At 40.1% G+C, this 21,541-nt stretch overlaps 1 protein-coding gene across 5 annotated transcripts in view; it reads left to right on the top strand.

The window, feature by feature from the left end:
* The window catches only part of NBEA (neurobeachin), a 669,183-nt gene that overhangs the window by 517,911 nt on the left and 129,731 nt on the right, over window positions 1-21,541 (top strand). For all 5 annotated transcript variants that reach the window (XM_069601566.1, XM_069601568.1, XM_069601567.1 and 2 more), the window contains exons 41-42: window positions 16,920-17,037; window positions 17,360-17,462. In XM_069601566.1, the coding sequence (XP_069457667.1) occupies window positions 16,920-17,037; window positions 17,360-17,462 (221 nt within the window). The remainder of the gene's footprint in view (window positions 1-16,919; window positions 17,038-17,359; window positions 17,463-21,541) is intronic.

The raw sequence follows: 21,541 nt of genomic DNA, 5'->3' as shown, positions 1-21,541 counted from the left end.
ATTTTGAGAGTTTTACCCTAATTTTGAGAGTTACATGCCTTTGAAGATGAAGGAGGCACAGAGGATTCCAACTGCAAACCAAAGTTTGTTTGTAAATTAAATTTTGCAATATTTTATTCAACAAAATTGACTGAGTTCCTTTCATGTACTGATTCTATAAGAAATACAACCTAGTTTCTACTCTTATGAACTCTGCAGTTGTGGGGATGTATGTTATAGAACAGATCATTTTAAAAGCACTTCCCATACTGTGAGGCAGATTATTGGAGTGGTACAAATCCTACCTTTTGAAAAGAATTTGTTGTTTTCTACTAATGAGTATAAAATAATGTTTGCATAGTTTATTAGAATAGCATTGTCCTTCACGAGTCAAAACAGCCTCTAAACTCTAGTCACAGCAGTGATTTCTAAAGTTTAAATTTAATCATCTCCCCATAACAAAGGGGGCTCATCATTGCTCTCAGATCAGAAGTCCAAACTCTTTAACATGAGTTACTTGATCTAGACTCCACATCCTGGTTCCCTACTCACCTTTCATCATTCTTAGGTTATTTTTCACTTCTCTCCTCTTGACAATATGTATTTCAGACTGCCTGAACCCATTCCCCAAGGCACTGTATTTACATGTTCCTTATGCTTGAGACCTCTCCACCATGACCCGCCCATCTTGGATGGCCTCATGGGCATGGCTTAGTTTTGTTGAGTTAGACAAGGCTAGGGTCCTAGTGTGATTAGATTGACTAGTTTTCTGTGAATATGGTTTCAGTGTGTCTGCCCTCTGATGCCCTCTTGCAACACCTACCATCTTACTTGGGTTTCTCTTACCTTGGGCGTGGGGTATCTCTTCACGGCTGCTCGAGCAAAGCACAGCCGCTGCTTCTTACCTGGGACGAGGGGTATCTCCTCACTGCCGCCGCTCCTGACCTTGAACATGGACTAGCTCCTCTAGGCCCTCCTGCACCCACGCAGGCACCACTCCTTGGACGTGGGGTTGCCCCTCCCGGCTGCCACCCCTGGTCTTGGACATAGGGTAACTCTTCCCGGCCACTGCCCCTGACCTCGGACGTGGGGTTGCTCCTCTTGGCCACCGCCCCTAACCTCAGACACAGAGTAGCTCCTGCCGGCTGCCGCCCCTGACCTCGGACGGAGGTAGCTCCTCTTGGCCACTCTCTGTGCGCCAGTCGCAGCCGCCCTCGCTAAGTTCGATGTTCACAGTAATCCAAGTCTATGCCCCAACCAGTAACGCTGAAGAGGCTGAAGTTGAACGGTTCTATGAAGACCTACAAGACCTTATAGAACTAACAGCCAAAAAAGGTGTCCTTTTCATTATAGGGGACTGGAATGCAAGAGTAGGAAGTCAGGAAACACCTGGAGTAACGGACAAATTTTGCCTTGGAATGCGGAATGAAGCAGGGCAAAGACTAATAGAGTTTTGCCAAGAGAGCACACTGGTCATAGCAAACACCCTCTTCGAACAACACAAAAGAAGACTCTACACATGGACATCACCAGATGGTCAACACTGAAATCAGATTGATTATATTCTTTGCAGCCAAAGATGGAGAAGCTCTATACAGTCAACAAAAACAAGAGCAGGAGCTGACTGTGGCTCAAATCATGAGCTCCTTATTGTCAAATTCAGACTTTAATTGAAGAAAGTAGGGAAAACCACTACACCATTCAGGTATGACCTAAATCAAATCCCTTATGATTATACAGTGGAAGTGAGAAATAGATTTAAGGGCCTAGATCTGATAGATAGAGTGCCTGATGAACCATGGAATGAGGTTCGTGACACTGTACAGGAGACAGGGATCAAGACCATCCCCATGGAAAAGAAATGCAAAAAAGCAAAATGGCTGTCTGGGGAGGCCTTACAAATAACTGTGAAAAGAAGAGAAGTGAAAAGCAAAGGAGAAAAGGAAAGATACAAGCATCTGAATGCAGAGTTCCAAAGAATAGCAAGGAGAGATAAGAAAGCCTTCTTCAGCAATCAATGCAAAGAAATAGAGGAAAACAACAGAATGGGAAAGACTAGAAATCTCTTCAAGAAAATTAGAGATAACAAGGGAGCATTTCATGCAAAGATGGGCTCGATAAAGGACAGAAATGGTATGGACCTAACAGAGGCAGAAGATATTAAGAAGAGGTGGAAAGAATACACAGAAGAACTGTACAAAAAAGAGCTTCACGACCTAGATAATCACGATGATGTGATCACTTACACTCACCTAGAGTCAGACATCCTGGAATGTGAAGTCAAGTGGGCCTTAGAAAGGATCACTATGAACAAAGCTAGTGGAGGTGATGGCATTCCAGTTGAGCTGTTTCAAATCCTGAAAGATGATGCTGTGAAAGTGCTGCACTCAGTATGCCAGCAAATTTGGAAAACTCAGCAGTGGCCACAGGACTGGAAAAGGTCAGTTTTCATTCTAATCCTGAAGAAAGGCAATGCCAAAGAATGCTCAAACTACCAAACAATTGCACTCATCTCACACGCTAGTAAAGTAATGCTCAAAAGCCTCCAATCCAGGCTTCAGCAATACGTGAATCGCGAACTTACTAATGTTCAAGCTGGTTTTAGAAAAGGCAGAGGAACCAGAGATCAAATTGCCAACATCCGCTGGATCATGGATAAAGCAAGAGAGTTCCAGAAAAACATCTATTTCTGCTTTATTGACTATGCCAAAGCCTTTGACTGTGTGGATCACAAGAAACTGTGGAAAATTCTGAAAGAGATGGGAATACCAGACCACCTGACCTGCCTCTTGAGAAACCTATATGCAGGTCAGGAAGCAATAGTTAGAACTGGACATGGAACAACAGACTGGTTCCAAATAGGAAAAGGAGTACATCAAGGCTGCATATTGTCACCCTGCTTATTTAACTTCTATGCAGAATACATCATGAGAAACGCTGGGCTGGGCTGGAGGAAGCACAAGCTGGAATCAAGATTTCCGGTAGAAATATCAATAACCTCAGGTATGCAGATGACACTACCTTTATGGCAGAAAGTAAAAAACTAATGAGCCTCTTGATGAAAGTGAAAGAGGAGAGTGAAAAAGTTGGCTTAACGCTCAACGTTCAGAAAATGAAGATCATGGCATCTGGTCCCATCACTTCATGGCACATAGTTGGGGAAACAATGGAAACAGTGGCTAACTTTATTTTTCTGGGCTCCAAAATCACAGCAGATGGTGACTGCAGCCATGAAATTAAAAGACACTCCTTGGAAGAAAAGTTATGACCAACCTAGACAGCATATTCAAAAGCAGAGACATTACTTTGCCCACAAAGGTCTGTCTAGTCAAGGCTATGGCTTTTCCTATGGTCATGTATGGATGTGGGAGTTGGACTGTGAAGAAGGCTAAGTGCCGAAGAATTGATGCTTTTGAACTGTGGTGTTGGAGAAGACTCTTGAGAGTCCCTTGGACTGCAAGGAGATCCAACCAGTCCATTCTGAAGGAGATCAGTCCTGGGATTTCTTTGGAAGGAATGATGCTAAAGCTGAAACTCCAGTACTTTGGCCACCTCATGGGAAGAGTTGATTCATTGGAAAAGACTCTGATGCTGGGAGGGATTGGGGGCGGGAGGAGAAGGGGACGACAGAGGATGAGATGGCTGGATGGCATCACTGACTCGATGGACGTGAGTCTGAATGAACTCCAGGAGTTGGTGATGGACAGGGAGGCCTGGCATGCTGCGATTCATGGGGTCGCAGAGTCGGACACGACTGAGAGACTGAACTAAACTGAGCTGAACTATGCTTGAGACCCTCTTCCTTCCCTGCTTCCGCTCATACCTTCCGCATTGTTGGAGAGTCCTCATGCACCTATGACCTCTTTGAACAGGGACTCTGCCTCTCATTCACTATCAGCTGGTGAAGGTCAATCAATAAATATTTGTTAAATAAGAGTCACTAAAAAATCAATTGATAAATCATGAAAAGAGCAAGAGCTAGCCTAATTAGAGAAGACACTATAGCTCTGTTGGTAAGGAATCCGCCTGCAATGTGGGAGACCCTGGTTTGTTTCCTGGGTCGGGAAGATTCCCTGGAGGAGGGATAGGCTACCCACTCCAGTGTTCTTGGGTTTCCCTTGTGGCTGAGCTGGTAAAGAATCCCCCTGCAATGTGGAAGACCTGGGTTCAATCCCTGGGTTGGGAAGATCCCCTGGAGAAGGGAAAGGCTACTCACTCCAGTATCCTGCCCTGGAGAATTCCATGGACAGTCCATGGGGTCGCAAAGAGTCAGGCATTTCTGAGCAACTTTCACTTTCACTTCCTAGAGTTATCACTGCTAACAATGGATGTGGTAGCTGAGGTCTCAAATAGTTGTGATTTTGGAAAACTTCTAGAATGCAAACTGCCACTAAGGAAACAATAGTTATGGCTGTTAGTTTTAAAGGTCATATGCTGTGGTCCAGGTTTTCTGTTCTCTCACTGGCAGTGTCATTTTTGAAGGTTAAAACCAGAGATGTGCTCAGTGCATGTATATGTGTATGTCTGTACATGTGCACATGAGAAAGGCATTAGAGTAGAAGGCTAACATTTGTTAGGCACTTCCTGTGTGCTCATGGGGACTCTCCAACAATGGGGAAGGTATGAGCGGAAGCAGGGAACTGTACTAAGCATTGTTTAAAAGAACTCATTCAGAACTCATTCAGCTACCCAATGAGTTTAAGTATTGTCATTTCCTCCATCTTATGATATAGAAGCTAAATAATTAGAAATGAACTAACTTCCCTGAGGTCTTACAGCTTATTAGAGAGATGGACCCTAGGAAGGCTTTAAATGTAGGAGAGGCAGGTACATAAAGTGATGACTTCGAGCAAAATGCTGAATAAAAAGCCCTCTAGCGATTTCCCTGCCTTCCAGTGGTCCAGCGGTTGGGACTGTGCTTCCACTGCGGGGGGCACGGGTTCCATCCCTGGCTGGGGAACTAGGATCCTGCATACCACACTGCATAGCCAAATAAAATAAAACTAAAGGAAAAACTCTGTAGATGAGCTGCCTAAATGTTTCTCAGTTATACGATATTTTGACCCTGTAATTTTAATTCATTTAGTGATAATGACTGTGTTTATGAATATTTAACCTCAGATGTATAACAATATAGTATATATTATAAATTTTTCATTGAAAATGTATTTCCTAGAAACTGTCTTTTTGCTAGCCTAATTTCTTGATCATTTTCATTGACTTCACAGTTAAACCATTTTCAGCTTTTTCCATTTTCAATTGTATAGTACATGAATTATTTATTTTCATTGGGACTAATTATTTTCCATCTAAATTTTAATGAAAGGATTTGACTCAGTGATCATTTTTTGGTCTGTATTAGATTTTACTGATTACAGTGCCTACCCCTGACAGTTTTATTTTGATGACTTTATTCATTATTAATTGGATAAAAAGGATTAGTGAGACTTTCCCATGAGAAATTTGAGGTTTTCTTTATTGTATAGTGTGGGTCCTTTGTAATTGTCCTCTAACATTTTTTTAACCCCCCCCCCCCGTAAAAGACTTTTATACCACGTTACACATGTATAAAACAATTTACATATTACACATGTTAATGTTTAATACTTTTCATAAGTTTAACCTTTTTTAAAGATGTGAAATCCAGAATGTTCTACATATTGATATTTTAAAATAAAATTCTTAAAAAAATCACTTTTCAGATATACCCAATAGAATCAAATATATCCAAAGGAATAATGATTTGGCTGTCATCAACATCCACTTTAAAATGTACAAATAATATTTTTTCAAGTGGACATTTTATGTAATTCCTCTTTCTTACTCAACAAATATTTCCATTTGATCCCTCCTCTAAACAGCTATTCTAAAACTATTTTGTGCTTGAAAGTCATATACTGATCATTATATTCTAATAATCTACAGAAAGCATATACACTAATGAATTAAAGTTTTAATATTTTAAATACCTAAGACCATAAAATTTTAAGTGTTTAACATTTTTATTCTGAAACAAATTGTTTTTATAAATATTATCAGCTTATAACCATACAGCATAAATATATTGTGAGCTTTGAAAAATAATTACAAAACATATAAAGTTAAAATGCTATGGGAAATTCATCTCAATGAGATGGTTAGTATATCTACATAAGAATATTATTTATTGCTAAAACAATACAGGGATCAATATTAAAGCTATCCCTAACTTTTTAAAAATTGAAATATAGTTGATTTATAATATTATGGTAGTTTCAGGTATATAGCAAAGTGATTCAGATGTATATTGTTTCTCAGACTCTTTTCCATTATAGCTTATTACAAGATATTGAGTATAGTTCCCTGTGCTATACAGTAGGTCCTTGTTGGTTATCTCTTTTATATATAGCAGTGTACAGTGTTCATCCTAAACTCCTAATTTATCCCTTCCCACCCTTTCCCCTTTGGTAATCATGTTTGTTTTCTATGTCTGAGTCTATTTCTGTTTGAAAAATGAGTTCATTTTTATCATTTTTTAATTAGATTCCACATACTATGTCATCTGATATTTGTTTTTCTCTGGTTTACTTCACTTAGTATGATTATCTATTGTTGCTATAAATGGCATGATTTCATTCTTTTTTGTGGCTGAGTAATATTTCATTATGTATTTATGCCACATCTTCTTTATCCAGTCATCTGTTGATGGACATTTAGGTTGCTTCCCTGTCTTGGCTATTATAAATGGTGCTGTAGGCGATGGCACCCCACTCCAGTACTCTTGCCTGGAAAATCCCATGGACGGAGGAGCCTGGTAGGCTGCAGTCCATGGGGTCGCGAAGAGTCGGACACGGCTGAGCGACTTCACTTTCACTTTTCACTTTAATGCATTGGAGAAGGAAATGGCAACCCACTCCAGTGTCCTTGCCTGGAGAATCCCAGGGAAGGGGGAGCCTGGTGGACTGCCGTCTCTGGGGTCGCACAGAGTTGGACACGACTAAAGCGACGCAGCAGCAGCAGAGATACTGGGATGCATGTATCTTTTTGAGTTATAGTTTTCTCCAGATATATGCCCAGAAATAGAATCGCTAGATCATATGGTAACCGTTTGTAGCTTTTACACCACCATACTGCTTTCCATAACAGCTATAGCAATTTATATTACCACCAACAGTGGAGGAAGATTCCTTTTTCTCTGTACCCTCTGCACCATGTATTATTTATAGACTTTCTGATGGTAGGCATTCTGACCAGTGTGAATAATAACTCTTATAGTTTTTAACTTTCTTTTTTGTAGTTCTGTTGAAAAATCCTGTTCACAATTTTAAACTATAAGTAAATAGAAGGATATTGACATTTTATTCCAGCAACATTTATATAGGTTTTTGTGCTACTTCTAAGTTGTATGCTAAAAATCACCTAGTGGATCTATCATCAAAAATTATCTTTAATTATCTTCCAACTGTCAACCCAATTAGATCCAACTTCGGCTCTTTGAAAGTAGAGAATTAGGAAACCATTTAACTTAAAGATTTTTCAAATCCAGTCATTGAGGGCATACACTTTCTAATAAATTGTCCCTTATTTGAGGCTCCTACCCCCTCAACAGATTTTGTACCCTAGATGATACATCACAGAGAGCCCCCCTCCCATTTTGTAATTGGAGAATGGCAATGGGAAAAGAGAGATGGGAAAAACAATGTGTATTTCTCTCACATATTCATCCTCAGACAAACAGATTTTAAGAAGGTAAGGATCTGAAAACTTACTTTTAACTTGTGCATACGTATGTAACTGACCTCTTGGAAAATCATTCATTGCCCAATTAGAAGAGAAGAGTCCATTGTGTTTCTATTCCCTTTTTTCCATACACTTCTAATTAGTTACTTCTTGCATCTTATTCTCTCTATGCCTTTGGTGAAGAACTGGTATCACCACAAAATGCAGTGAGAATTGGAAGAAGGCAGTTCCAAACATTTGGCCATTTTTTCTGCTTCCTACTTCCTCATCTCATGTTCCATGACCTCGACTGCCAGTCAGAGATGATCTTCCACAACACAGTCGATGTAGAACCCGAGCTTCTTCTGCTCTGTGGTTCTGGTTTTCTTCTGGGCCTTAGAATCCTCTTTATTCATCTGGCAAAAGGGAAAAGACCGTGCATGAATGCAAACCTAAAACCACTCTTGCACTCTTCCATCCTGAATATATTTGCTGCATCCAGAATCATTGGTAATTTGTACAGAATTATCAAAGTAATGGGGGTTACAGTTTCCCATTGCACTAACAGCCCTTTAATTAAACTGTTCAAGCTGCAAGTGTCTGTTGGATATGATGACCTGATGAACACTGAACAGGGCATGTCTAGCCAGCCCTTTGCATCATTCTCATCAATTCTTAACAGAAATACAGCTTGAAGCAAAATTTAGTTTTTTCATATCCAAATACTTGTTCTGATATATGCAGTCAGATGATTAGAGATCACCAAAGCTATCACAAAACAAGTACTTTTTAGGTCACACAATATTAACTGTCTTTAACAGAAAAAAAGATGAAATTGATTTGACCGCCGTACCCATGTTTCTGACAAACATGCATGTCTGATACACATGAGTGCACAGCAGCCCTATTTTTCTGCAACACAGTCATCAGATATGTGTTAAGCACACATTTGGGTGAAGTGGTTTACCAGGGGTCTCTACTACATTTGTTTTAGATTGCATCCTGTGTGCTTCAGTTCGTGAGTGGGGCAGACCTCAGGGTATAAAGCCAGTGTAATCTCTCTCTCCCTTCACTGTTTCTGGATATTAAGCCCTTAGTTCAAAGCAGATCAGTGGTCACTTAAGAAAATCACAGAAGTTTCATAAAATTTGTGATCAAAATGCTTTAATTTTCCTGTTTATGATCTATGCGTGTGGTGCTAAGTTGTGTCCAACTCTTTGCGACCCCTAGGTCTAACCCACCAGGCTCCATATGATGTAATAAAACTTCTTCATTCAACTTTTCAGAAAATGAAACTGAGTAGACTAGTTCAGCATTTGCTGATTGGTTTCATAGTATATTAAGAAATTTGGACAGCCTGGGAAGCACAAATCAGGTAATATGGAAAGGTTGACTTAAGAAAGAAAGCAAAACCACAAACCTCAAGTCTAGATGAAAGTACTTCTATGGTTTATAAAAATATCTTGGACTAAATGATAAAGTAACTTAAAGCATTATTATTTTATAGAAGAGCCTGAAATTTATAGAACACTATGTAACTAGTGGAGATATAAATAAAATACAGGCAATTTTATAGGATCATCAGACCTAGGCTTGATGCCCAGAATTTTATAGAAACATACCATAAACTCAGTATTTAATCAACTATAAATGATATTCTTTGCCCTTTTGAAGCATATACAAATTGATTAAACTCATCACATGCCCCAAGTAGCATCCTTACGAGTCTCTCTGCCTCCAGTGTCACAGCGTTCTACTTTGGCCTCCATGAGCCCCCTGAGTGTGTGTCAGTAAACTCTCTCTAGTTACCCTCATGCTCTGTTTCAGGGCTTTCTCTCGCTATCTGAGCAGAGGAGAGGAAACGGGACTGGGTATAGTCCCAGGCAATCATGGCGATCAGTGAAATTATTTGAATGCTAGTGGTTTATCTCAACAGTCCATCATTTCTTTAAATATTTTATTTTCCATCCTTTCTGCAGTAATTTCACTACCAAAAAAAATGTCTAATTACTTAACAGAAATGAAACCGATGTTTAAAAGGGGTGTCAAATGATATTCTGTGACACACCTCAGTATATATTTTCTTAAATGAGAGGCATTAAGTCTATCAGCTAAAATGCCTTAGCCTAAAAGACCTTCCATAGCCCCTCTAGAATGAAGGAATCCTTTTTATGGAGACAGACCTTTCAGGATATGGTATAACCCAGTCTACCTTAGTGACTTAATGATAAAGAATCTGCCTGCCAGTGCAGGAGATGCAGATTCCATCCCTGGGTCAGGAAGATCCTCTGGAGGAGGACATGACAGTCCTCTCCAGTATTCTTGTCTGGGAAATCCCATGGACCGAGGAGCCCAGTGGGCTACAAGTCTACTGCATTACAAAGAGTCAGACATGCCTTAATGACTGAGCACAGCACAGCATATAACCCAATCTAGAGTTCCTTGTGAGTGCAAATTAACCTACTAGAAAATATAAAAGTTATTCTATTTAGATCACTTTGTTTAGATCTTGATTAAATCTCAAGTCAGGAGAGACTTCTGGCAGGCTCCAGCCTTAGGATAATAAACATGAGAAGTCTGAAGGTGAAACTGGAAAGCTCTTTCCAGTTCAGCAAAGGAGTCAAAGATACGTATACTTTGTAAGATCTCTTTGTAACCCTCCCCATATGTATTATCTGTCCGTTTCTCTTGGTGATTTAGTCAGTAAACAAATGTATATGGAGCACATATGTGCGAGGCATTGTTTTAGCCTCTGTGTATTGAGCAGTAAATAAGATGACTGAGGACCTTGTTGTCATGGAACTTTCACATCACAGGGAGGGGACTGAGAAAAAGCAAACAAATAAATATGTTCCATGCACAGAACTGACACAAAATGATGTCATAGAAGAGTTACTGGAGGTTAGTACATGATAACTCTTAAGCTGAAAACCAGGTAAGGCAGTTCACAGGAAAGGATACTTAAAAGAGAAGTTTTAATTAAATTAGGAGAGTTTCGTTCCATAATCAATCTGAAAAGAAATGCGAAAGTAGGAGGTGGCATGCTTTAAAAAAAAGAAAAGGACTGTTGGCTCTCTTGAGTTTTCTGGCACGAAATTATGAACGCCTCAAAGCACTGTCTTATCAGTCCCTTTTAAGGATTTCAAAAGCTTAACTATAACGTCAGTGACTGTAAAGGAAAATTTTCTTTTCCTTGGCTTCTCTGAATGGGGGCTGTACCGCTTATTCAGATGATGCTGTCCTTGTTCAAAACAGCTTGGAACTTTGGATCTATCTTCTGGAATTTGCCTCCTGAGCTGTTTATGGTTGTTGATGTTAATTTAGTTGCTCAGTCATATCCGACTCTTTTGTGACCCCGTGGACTGTAGCCTGCCAGTCTCCTCTGTCCACGGAATTTTCCAGGGAAGAATACTAGAGTGGGTGCCATTTCCTTCTCCAGGGGATCTTCCCAACCCAGGGATCGAACCCACGACTGCTACACTGGTAGGCACATTCTTTTCCACTGAGCATCCATGGAAGCCTAAGCTGTTTATTCAGTTCAGTTCAGTCGCTCAGTCGTGTCCGACGCTTTGCAACCCCATGAATTGCAGCACGCCAGGCCTCCCTGTCCATCACCAACTCCTGGAGTTCACTCAGACTCACGTCCATGGAGTCGGTGATGCCATCCAGCCATCTCATCCTCTGTCGTCCCCTTCTCCTCCTGCCCCCGAACAGTATGAAAAGCTGTTTATTACTTGCTAGCAAAATAATTTAATTTTATTCTGTCTCCTTTTACTCTTCACCTCCAGACTTTACTGAGTTCCTCTGATTATCTCAGTTCCCTTTTTCTTGTTCCCAAGGGTCCCTGAGGGCCCCTGAGGACTGCTGTGGTCCCAGCCTGGAGGAAGATTGATTGAGTTCCTATATCAGTTTGTAACCAATCAAGAGAAAGAAGCCACATAGCAATTTGAACAGGGAAAGTGTTATAATTTATAAACACTATAACATAGAAATAATTATAATATGAATTCTAGTAGAATTCTGGAGAAACAAGTTAATAAGAAATAACAAGAACTCTGAGGAACATAGGAACAGAATACATGAGGACCAGCCACTGTATTTTGAGCTGATATTGAACCCAAGCAGGGGCCCTTGACTTAGGTAGGGAGGGCATGGATTTTAGCGCCCTTCATGGTACAAAGTCACTCTGGTGCCCTGCTGGGGGAGCTTGGTGCTCTGTCTTTTGGAACTTTACAGAAAACCACCCTCTAGGGATTGGTGAAGCTCCTTACAGGAGGGTTCTCATCAGAGCACCTTGCTATAAAAGTGCCTGGGGCACTGAAGTACTGGAGAAATCTTCTCATCACCGGGTACTGTACACCCTCACATACTGCAGGAGCTGAGCCCCGGAGAAGCCCGCGCTCTGCAGAGACCTGCTAGGTGAGCATACGGAATGGGGAAGAAAAACCGCTTGCCTCAGCATCGTCTCTTCAGAGTCCTTCCCTGATGGACCTCAACATACTCCTGGCTACCAAAGGAAAAATTAAGGGCACAGATTCATTTTCACGTGATAAGCAATTAAGGGTGACTCCAGAGCCGAGACACAATCATTGAATAACTGGCACAGTTGGTAAGAAAGTTTTACATGAAGCACTTAGAGTCAAACCAACTTCTATGGGTGTGAGCCACCTGCCTGCTAAAGGTATTCAATAAAATAAACTGATAATATGATTAATGGAGAAGAATACAGGGTCAAATATCCATTAAATCATAGTTCTCAACGAGAAAAATAAAAATATTAATGTGTGTATGTATATCAGTTCAGTTCAGTTCAGTTGCTCAGTCGTGTCCGACTCTTTGCGACCCCATGAATCGCAGCACGCCAGGCCTCCCTGTCCATCACCAACTGCCGGAGTTCACTCAGACTCATGTCCATCAAGTCAGTGACGCCATCCAGCCATCTTATCCTCTGTTGTCCCCTTCTCCTTCTGCCCCCAATCCCTCCCAGCATCAGAGTCTTTTCCAATGAGTCAACTCTTCCCATGAGGTGGCCAAAGTACTGGAGTTTCAGCTTTAGCATCATTCCTTCCAAAGAAATCCCAGGACTGATCTCCTTCAGAATGGACTGGTTGGATCTCCTTGCAGTCCAAGGGACTCTCAAGAGTCTTCTCCAACACCACAGTTCAAAAGCATCAATTCTTTGGCGCTCAGCCTTCTTCACAGTCCAACTCCCACATCCATACAGGACCACAGGAAAAGCCATAGCCTTGACTAGACGGACCTTTGTTGGCAAAGTAATGTCTCTGCTTTTGAATATGCTATCTAGGTTGGTCATAACTTTCCTTCCAAGGAGTAAGCGTCTTTTAATTTCATGGCTGCAGTCACCATCTGCTGTGATTTTGGAGCCCAGAAAAATAAAGTTAGCCACTGTTTCCACTGTTTCCCCAACTATGTGCCATGAAGTGATGGGACCAGATGCCATGATCTTCGTTTTCTGAATGTTGAGCTTTAAGCCAACTTTTTCACTCTCCTCTTTCACTTTCATCAAGAGGCTCATTAGTTTTTCACTTTCTGCCATAAGAGTGGTGTCATCTGCATGTCTGAGGTTATTGATATTTCTACGGGAAATCTTGATTCCAGATCATGCTTCTTCCAGCCCAGTGTTTCTCATGATGTACTCTGCATAGAAGTTAAATAAGAAGGGTGACAATATATAGTCTTGACGTACTCCTTGTCCTCTTTGGAACTAGTCTGTTGTTCCATGTCCAGTTCTAAATGTTGCTTCCTGACCTGCCTATAGGTTTCTCAAGAGGCAGGTCAGGTGGTCTGGTATTCCCATCTCTTTCAGAATTTTCCACAGTTTCTTGTGATCCACACAGTCAAAGGCTTTGGCATAGTCAATAAAGCAGAAATAGATGTTTTTCTGGAACTCTCTTGCTTTATCCATGATCCAGCGGATGTTGGCAATTTGATCTCTGGTTCCTCTGCCTTTTCTAAAACCAGCTTGAACATTAGTAAGTTCGCGATTCACGTATTGCTGAAGCCTGGATTGGAGGCTTTTGAGCATTACTTTACTAGCGTGTGAGATGAGTGCAATTGTTTGGTAGTTTGAGCATTCTTTGGCATTGCCTTTCTTCAGGATTAGAATGAAAACTGACCTTTTCCAGTCCTGTGGCCACTGCTGAGTTTTCCAAATTTGCTGGCATACTGAGTGCAGCACTTTCACAGCATCATCTTTCAGGATTTGAAACAGCTCAACTGGAATGCCATCACCTCCACTAGCTTTGTTCGTAGTGATGCTTTCTAAGGCCCACTTGACTTCACATTCCAGGATGTCTGACTCTAGGTGAGTGTAAGTGATCACATCATCGTGATTATCTAGGTCGTGAAGCTCTTTTTTGTACAGTTCTTCTGTGTATTCTTTCCACCTCTTCTTAATATCTTCTGCCTCTGTTAGGTCCATATCATTTCTGTCCTTTATCGAGCCCATCTTTGCATGAAATGTTCCCTTGGTATCTAATTTTCTTGAAAAGATTTCTAGTCTTTCCCATTCTGTTCTTTTCTTCTATTTCTTTGCATTGATTGCTGAAGAAGGCTTTCTTATCTCTCCTTGCTATTCTTTGGAACTCTGCATTCAGATGCTTGTATCTTTCCTTTTCTCCTTTGCTTTTCACTTCTCTTCTTCTCACAGCTATTCGTAAGGCCTCCTCAGACAGCTATTTTGCTTTTTTGCATTTCTTTTCCATGGGGATGGTCTTGATCCCTGTCTCCTGTACAATGTCACGAACCTCATTCCATGGTTCATCAGGCACTCTTATCTATCAGATCTAGTCCCTTAAATCTATTTCTCACTTCCACTGTATAATCATAAGGGATTTGATTTAGGTCATACCTGAATGGTGTAGTGGTTTTCCCTACTTTCTTCAATTAAAGTCTGAATTTGACAATAAGGAGCTCATGATTTGAGCCACAGTCAGCTCCTGCTCTTGTTTTTGTTGACTGTATAGAGCTTCTCCATCTTTGGCTGCAAAGAATATAATCAATCTAATTTCAATGTTGACTGTCTGGTGATGTCCATGTGTAGAGTCTTCTCTTGTGTTGTTGAAAGAGGGTGTTTGCTATGACCAGTGTGTTCTCTTGGTAAAACTCTGTTTGCCTTTGCCCTGCTTCATTCCATATTCCAAGGCCAAATTTGCCTGTTACTCCAGGTGTTTCTTGACTTCCTACTCTTGCATTCCAGTCCCCTATAATGAAAAGGACATCTTTTTTGGCTGTTAGTTCTATAAGGTCTTGTAGGTCTTCCTAGAACTGTTCAACTTCAGCCTCTTCAGCGTTACTGGTTGGGGCATAGACTTGGATTACTGCGATATTGAATGGTTTGCCTTGGAAACGAACAGAGATCATTCTTAGATTGCATCCAATTACTGCATTTCGGATTTTTTTGTTGACCATGATGGCTACTCCATTTCTTCTTCTAAGGGAATCCTGCCCATAGTAGTAGATAAAATGGTCATCTGAGTTACATTCACCCATTCCAGTCCATTTTAGTTTGCTGATTCCTAGAATGTCGACATTCACTCTTGCCATCTCCTGTTTGACCACTTCCAATTTGCCTTGATTCATGGACCTAACATTCCAGGTTCCTATGCAATATTGCTCGTTACAACATCGGGCCTTTCTTCTATCACCGGTCACATCCACAACTGGGTATTGTTTTTGCCTTGGCTCCATCCCTTCATTATTTCTGGACTTATTTCTCCACTGATCTCCAGTAGCATATTGGGCACCTACTGACCTGGGGAGTTCCTCTTTCAGTATCTTATCATTTTGCCTTTTCATACTGTTCATGGGGTTCTCAAGGCAAGAATACTGAAGTGGTTTGCCATTCCCTTCTCCAGTGGACCACATTCTGTCAGACCTCTCCACCATGACCCGCCCATCTTGGTGTATTAGTGTATGTATATACACACACTGATATATATATATTATATATATATATATATATATATAAAGTAATATATAATATATGCAGACATAAAATCACCCATCCTCCTGGCATACCACTTTTAGTATAAAGGTGCCATCATAACTTTCATGGAAAGATCTCTTCTTGTTTCTGAGATTATACCCATTTTGTTGTTATTCAGTCACTAAGTTGTATCTGACTCTCTGTGAGCCCATGGACTGCAGAATGCCAGACTTTCCTGTCCTTCTCTGTCTCTGTTAGCTCCAAAAATGCATTTATTGCAGATTTGACTGCAGCAGAATAATCAAATGTGAACTTATCTGTATCATGAAATAAGAAGTCCACATATGGATAATTGCTAAGAATGTTTCAGCAACTTAGTATTAGGGTCAAACTCGCGGGGATTACCTTGGCCTTCCTCTAATTGCTACACAGTTGCTTCTACAGTTTCTGCCATTACATCTCCATTCAAGTAAGGAGGAGATAGAAATGTGCCAGCTACATATGACTCCTTTTATCAGCTTTTCTGGAGTATCCCCAAATGACTGGTTTCATTCTCATTAGCCGGTTCTGGGTCACATGTCCTTACTTATAGTTGCAAGGGAATTCAGAGAAAGCAAAGAATGAGTTTATCATCACTATCTTCGATCAAAGTCAGACAAATTCTGTCCTCGGGAACAAATTCAGGCCATTGTTGCAAATAAAGTTTTATTGGAACAGAGTCATGCCCATCTACTTACACATTATCTGGGACTGCTCATACCACAATGGCAAAGTTGAATAGCTGTGAGAAGGACAGGTGGCCTGCAAGTCCTAAAAATTTTTGCTGTTTCACCTTTTCCAGAAATGTTCATTGACCTCAGGCTTAGACCAATCATGAACCCTTGCTTGGGGTTGACCACTTTGAGGGCTAAATGGTCTTCCATTAAGCAAGGAAGAAGGAGGAAAAATGACATTGGAAAAGTACCAACCATATATATCCAGCCATCTGGTCTAACCAATCATATATAAGACCACCAAGGCATAACACATTTTCTGTTTTGTCACAGGGTCACCTTGAACTTACAAATTTTCTGTTCCTTTGTTCCTTCATTTCTACATGAGCCAGGTACAAAAATTTAGAAAGGTAGAAATTTTGTAAATATACAGAATCAAATGGTTGACAGTATTGTAATACATCATGAATTCAGGAAGATAACCCCTAATTTACTGACTTTTATACAGCACTAAAGTATCAGACTAAGTCTGAGACACATATTCCACTGACTGACACTTCCCTTCAAACTGTTTATTTTAGGTCCTTGCATACACTGAGGGACTTCATGGAAAATGGATGTTCAGCGAGATACGAGCTGTATTTTCAAGACGTTATCTTCTACAAAATACTGCTTTGGAAGTATTTATGGCAAACCGAAGTAAGTCTCCTTAAATATTTTGAAAAAAAAATGTGCTGCTCATATTTGAATGTTAATGATTGACATGATATCATACTGACTTGATTTTTTGCATTGTATTTCTTTCTTTTATATGCTGCTGCTAATGCAAAAATAAAAATTAAAAAAAGAATGTATTTGTTTGAAAATGTTAATCCTAGGATAAACTTATAAGGAAATCTAATTTCTATGAAGATTCATTACCTTTACAAATAAATCATGAAAGGCACTTGAAAAATAATTTTGAAATTGATGGTTAGCTCTCCTGTGGTTTTCTAAATCATGTTTTTTCTTTTTGCCACAGCTTCAGTTATGTTTAATTTCCCTGATCAAGCAACAGTAAAAAAAGTCGTCTATAGCTTACCTCGGGTTGGAGTAGGGACCAGCTATGGTTTGCCACAAGCCAGGTAATTATATCATATTACACATTATCTATGGTTGGCTAACATATTTCCATCTAAATACAACAAAAATCTGAGTAGAGTTATGCCCTTGTAATTATTTTGAAAACCTAGGAATTGTCTTCCTCTGCAGGTCATTTGTAGGGAAAGAGGTTATGAAAACAGTTATTTTAAGAATGGCAGAATGGGGCATAATTTTATTTAAATGACAAAGTAAGAAAGTTGATTGCGTCTTATAATAAGCATGTTAAGACATTTTTGCTGAAGATCTTACCAAAAGCCTCATGATGTTTGTGGTTAATTGTGTAATAACATATAGTTTTTTATAAATGTTGTGTAAAAAGACTTCTTCGTTACAGTAATAAAACTCTTAGGGTTTATTGAGATTAATAGTCATTCATTATGGTGTGGTTATAATCATTTCCTGAATCTTTCATCTTTGTATTTTAAATGTATTATTTTGAATTCTTACTTAGTCAAAGATACTACTCTGTATAGAAAACATGGTCAGTAATTATGTGTGTCACTCATATCAATTAGTTGGTTTTGGCTGCAAGTAACTGAAGAACTGACTAAAAGTGGTTTAACCAATAGGGTTTTGGTTGTGGGCGGTTTGTTTTATGAAAGAGGTGGAATTAAAAAGAAGTTGCCAGGGGATCCCCTGGTGGCTCAGTGGTAAAGAATCCACCTGCCAGTGTAGAAGGCACAGATTCGATCCCTGATCCAGGAAGACCCCACAGGCCATGGAGCAACTAACCCCGTGCACGACGACTGCTGAGCCTGTGCTCTGGAGCCTGTGAGCCGTACCTGCTGAGCCTGTGTGCTGCAACTGCTAAAGTCTGCGTGCCTAGAGCCTGTGCTCTGCACCAAGAGAAGGCAACACAGTGAGAAGCCCACAAACCACATCTGGAGAGCAGTCCCCACACACAACTAGAGAAAAGCAACAGGGAAGACCCGGTACAGCCAAAAATAAATATATATGTAAATAAAAATGTAGAACATAAGAAAAGGAGTTGCCAGTATTGGCTCAGAGGTTCAGTAATGTCAGGACTCGAAGTTGGCTTCGTGTTCACAAAATAACCACTACTGCTCCGAATAACACATCTTCATACAACTGCATTCAAGTACGAGAAGGACGCAAAGGACTTCTTGAAATTCTATGTTTTAGAATGGACTATATTTAGAAGTCCCTTTGGCCAGAATGGAGTCACCTTCCTGCCCCTAAAACAATCACTGAACACTGAATGTGAAGCCAAATCATCCCCTACAAGTCAAGGAAAAATATACCTCTGAACTCCCTGCCACTTCCTATCTGAAAAAAATACACTTTCTGTTGTTAAGGAAGAAAGAGAATAATCGGCTTTGGGCAGACAAGCAACAGTGTCTTCCGTGTAGATCATTAAGTGCCTGGGAGTTATTCCAGAGCACTGCATGCATGGAAAGGAAAACCAATCTTTGTCTATCTTCCCCTTAAATAGGCTACAGACATTTAAAAGATAGGAACTGTGTCTTATTTATCTTTTAATCTACAATACATAGCACACTACCTAATTGCAAAGGTGCTTTTAAGTGCTACTCAACTAGAGTTACCCTACGTTACAAAGTCTCAATTCTCATATTAAGCTTATAGTGTAAAACCAGTTCACAGACATGTATGCACATGCTCAGGATATTTGCTATTTTGAACAACAAAATTCACTTAAGACATTCGTAGACGATGAAGTACTTATATAAAATACAGGTCAAAAGACAAATGCTTTTAATCTAGCAAAAAAAAATGAAATTAGTTTTGCAAGGCTTATTCTTACTGAATCTAAGCTGACTCTTAGTAATCATTACTTCCTTTCACAAGTACCTACAAATTGTTTAATCATCAAGTCAAGGATTTTCCCAGGAATTGACATTAAGAACTCACAAATAGGCCTAACCCTTTCCTTTTAAAGAATAATCATCTGCCTCCTGACATATTTCTCAATGACCATGATTCTTCAAAGATTACCAGTAGAGTTTTCTGATTTCTTTTGGTATTCTTCTACTTGTCAGGACCTGAAATCATTTAAAACAACCAGAAACTCTTTTACTATATTCCTTATTTCTTATGAGTGTAATTTTCCTTTCAACCACATTTAGTCTCAGATTTATGGAATGCTATTCTTCTTGATGGAAAAACTGGAAACAAAACATGTTTAGTAACTTTGGAAATTCTATCTTAAGACACTTTTTTGTTGCCCCCTTTGTGTTCCCCCCAAAGACTCAACTCATTAAGTTTCCCAATAAAATACTCATAAGTTCAATTTTCTTTATTTCCTGTGATATTTAGCCTTGGAGGTTGCAGATTGAGGTTGGCAGAACATTGAATTTAGGCTCAGACCTGCCGCTTACTGGCTAGGTAACAAGGATAGGGTCTGATCTGATTGTAGGAACTCAGTACATATATGTTGAAAGAATGAATAACATTAAACAAGAAGACTGAAGTTCTCATCTGCTATAAACTAGGCATAGTATTTTGTGAAAGACATTTCAACAATTGTCCTGAGACCATAAAATGAATGCACTTTGTGGACTGTGAACACACATATACACTATACACATGCATATGGGCATGCACACATAGATATAGATGGTAGGTAGGTGAGGAGGTGGGTAGCTGGGTGTATATAGATATACACACAGACACCTACGAAGAGTGTATGATATGTAAGATCCTATTACATTTAGAAAATTGTCAAAGGGAAGGGATGATGTCTGACCCCTACAAATAGAAGTCTTCCAGCTGAGAGTATCTTGGTAAAATCACCAAGGGATCCATTCTTTACTTTGTTTCTTTGACATCAGGTTTTGTCAGTTTAAAGCAGAGTTTATCAAACGCTTCACGGGCTTCCCTGGTGGCTCAGATGGTAAAGCGTCTGACTGCAACACAGGCGACCCAGGTTCAATCCCTGGGTCAGGAAGCCCCTGGAGAAGGAAATGGCAACCCACTCCCGTACTCTTGCCTAGAAAATTCCATGGACTGAGGAGCCTGGTAGGCTACAGTCCATGGGATCGCAAAAGAGCTGGACACGACTGAGTGACTTCACTTTCACTTATCAAACGCTAGGGAATATACCCTAAACTAAGCCCAAAGGAGACTGCTTTAGAAGTAAACAGACAAAAATGATCAAACTCAAAGCAGGTATACTGCCAGAAAATCAACTTCATGTATCACTTAGGCCACTTCTTGGGCAAGCCCACCAAAGAGATCACATTGCAAAGATTTAGAACAAAAGGAATGTTTCCATAAAGCTAGCAGAAAAGACCATGATTCTGGGAAAGATTGAAGGCAGGAGGAGAAAGGGACGACAGAGGATGAGAGGGTTGGATGGCTTCACTGACTCTATGGACATGAGTTTAAGCAAGCTCCAGGAGTTGGTGATGGACAGGGAGGCCTGGCATGCTGCAGTCCATGGGTCACAAAGAGTTGGATATGACTGAACTGAACTGAGCAGAGCCTAATGAACACCCTTTTAGTTTACATGCATGTCTCATTTGCTGAGCACTTTCCAACTCCCAGGGACTATACTTTGTGTTCAAGTTTATAAGCATTAGTTTTTAGCTTATAAACAGCAGACATTTATTTCTGCCGGTTCTGGAGGATAGAAAGTCCAGGATCACTAGCAGATTTGGTGTCTGCTGATCGCCCAACTCCAGGTTCATAGATGATCATCCTGTCCACATGTCCTCACTTGGCAGAGGGGCACTCAGCCCTTAATTCTTAAAACCATGTGGATTCTTAATGGATTTTTTTTTAACTTTTTTCTTTCTTTCTTTTTTTTTTTTTTTGCCATACCTGTGGCATGAGGGATATTAAGTTCCTCCACCAGTGACCAAATGGTTGCCCCTTGACGCAGCAGCATGGAGCCTTAACCACCAGATGGACAAGGAAGTTCCTTCATGGAGTTCTTATCCATGTTACAGATATGAAGTTTTCGGTTTAGATAAGTTACTTATTTTGCCCAAGGTCATAGCCACTCTCTTAATTTCTATTTGGTGTCATCTATCAAAGTGGTCCACATTGGTCAAAAGAGCAATACCCTTACCCCATGCGT

The sequence above is a fragment of the Ovis canadensis genome, chromosome 10 (assembly GCF_042477335.2).
Source record: "Ovis canadensis isolate MfBH-ARS-UI-01 breed Bighorn chromosome 10, ARS-UI_OviCan_v2, whole genome shotgun sequence".
In the NCBI taxonomy this organism is placed as follows: domain Eukaryota; kingdom Metazoa; phylum Chordata; class Mammalia; order Artiodactyla; family Bovidae; genus Ovis; species Ovis canadensis.
The sequence above is the reverse complement of the archived record's forward strand: the minus strand, read 5'-3'. Positions and strand labels throughout refer to the sequence as shown.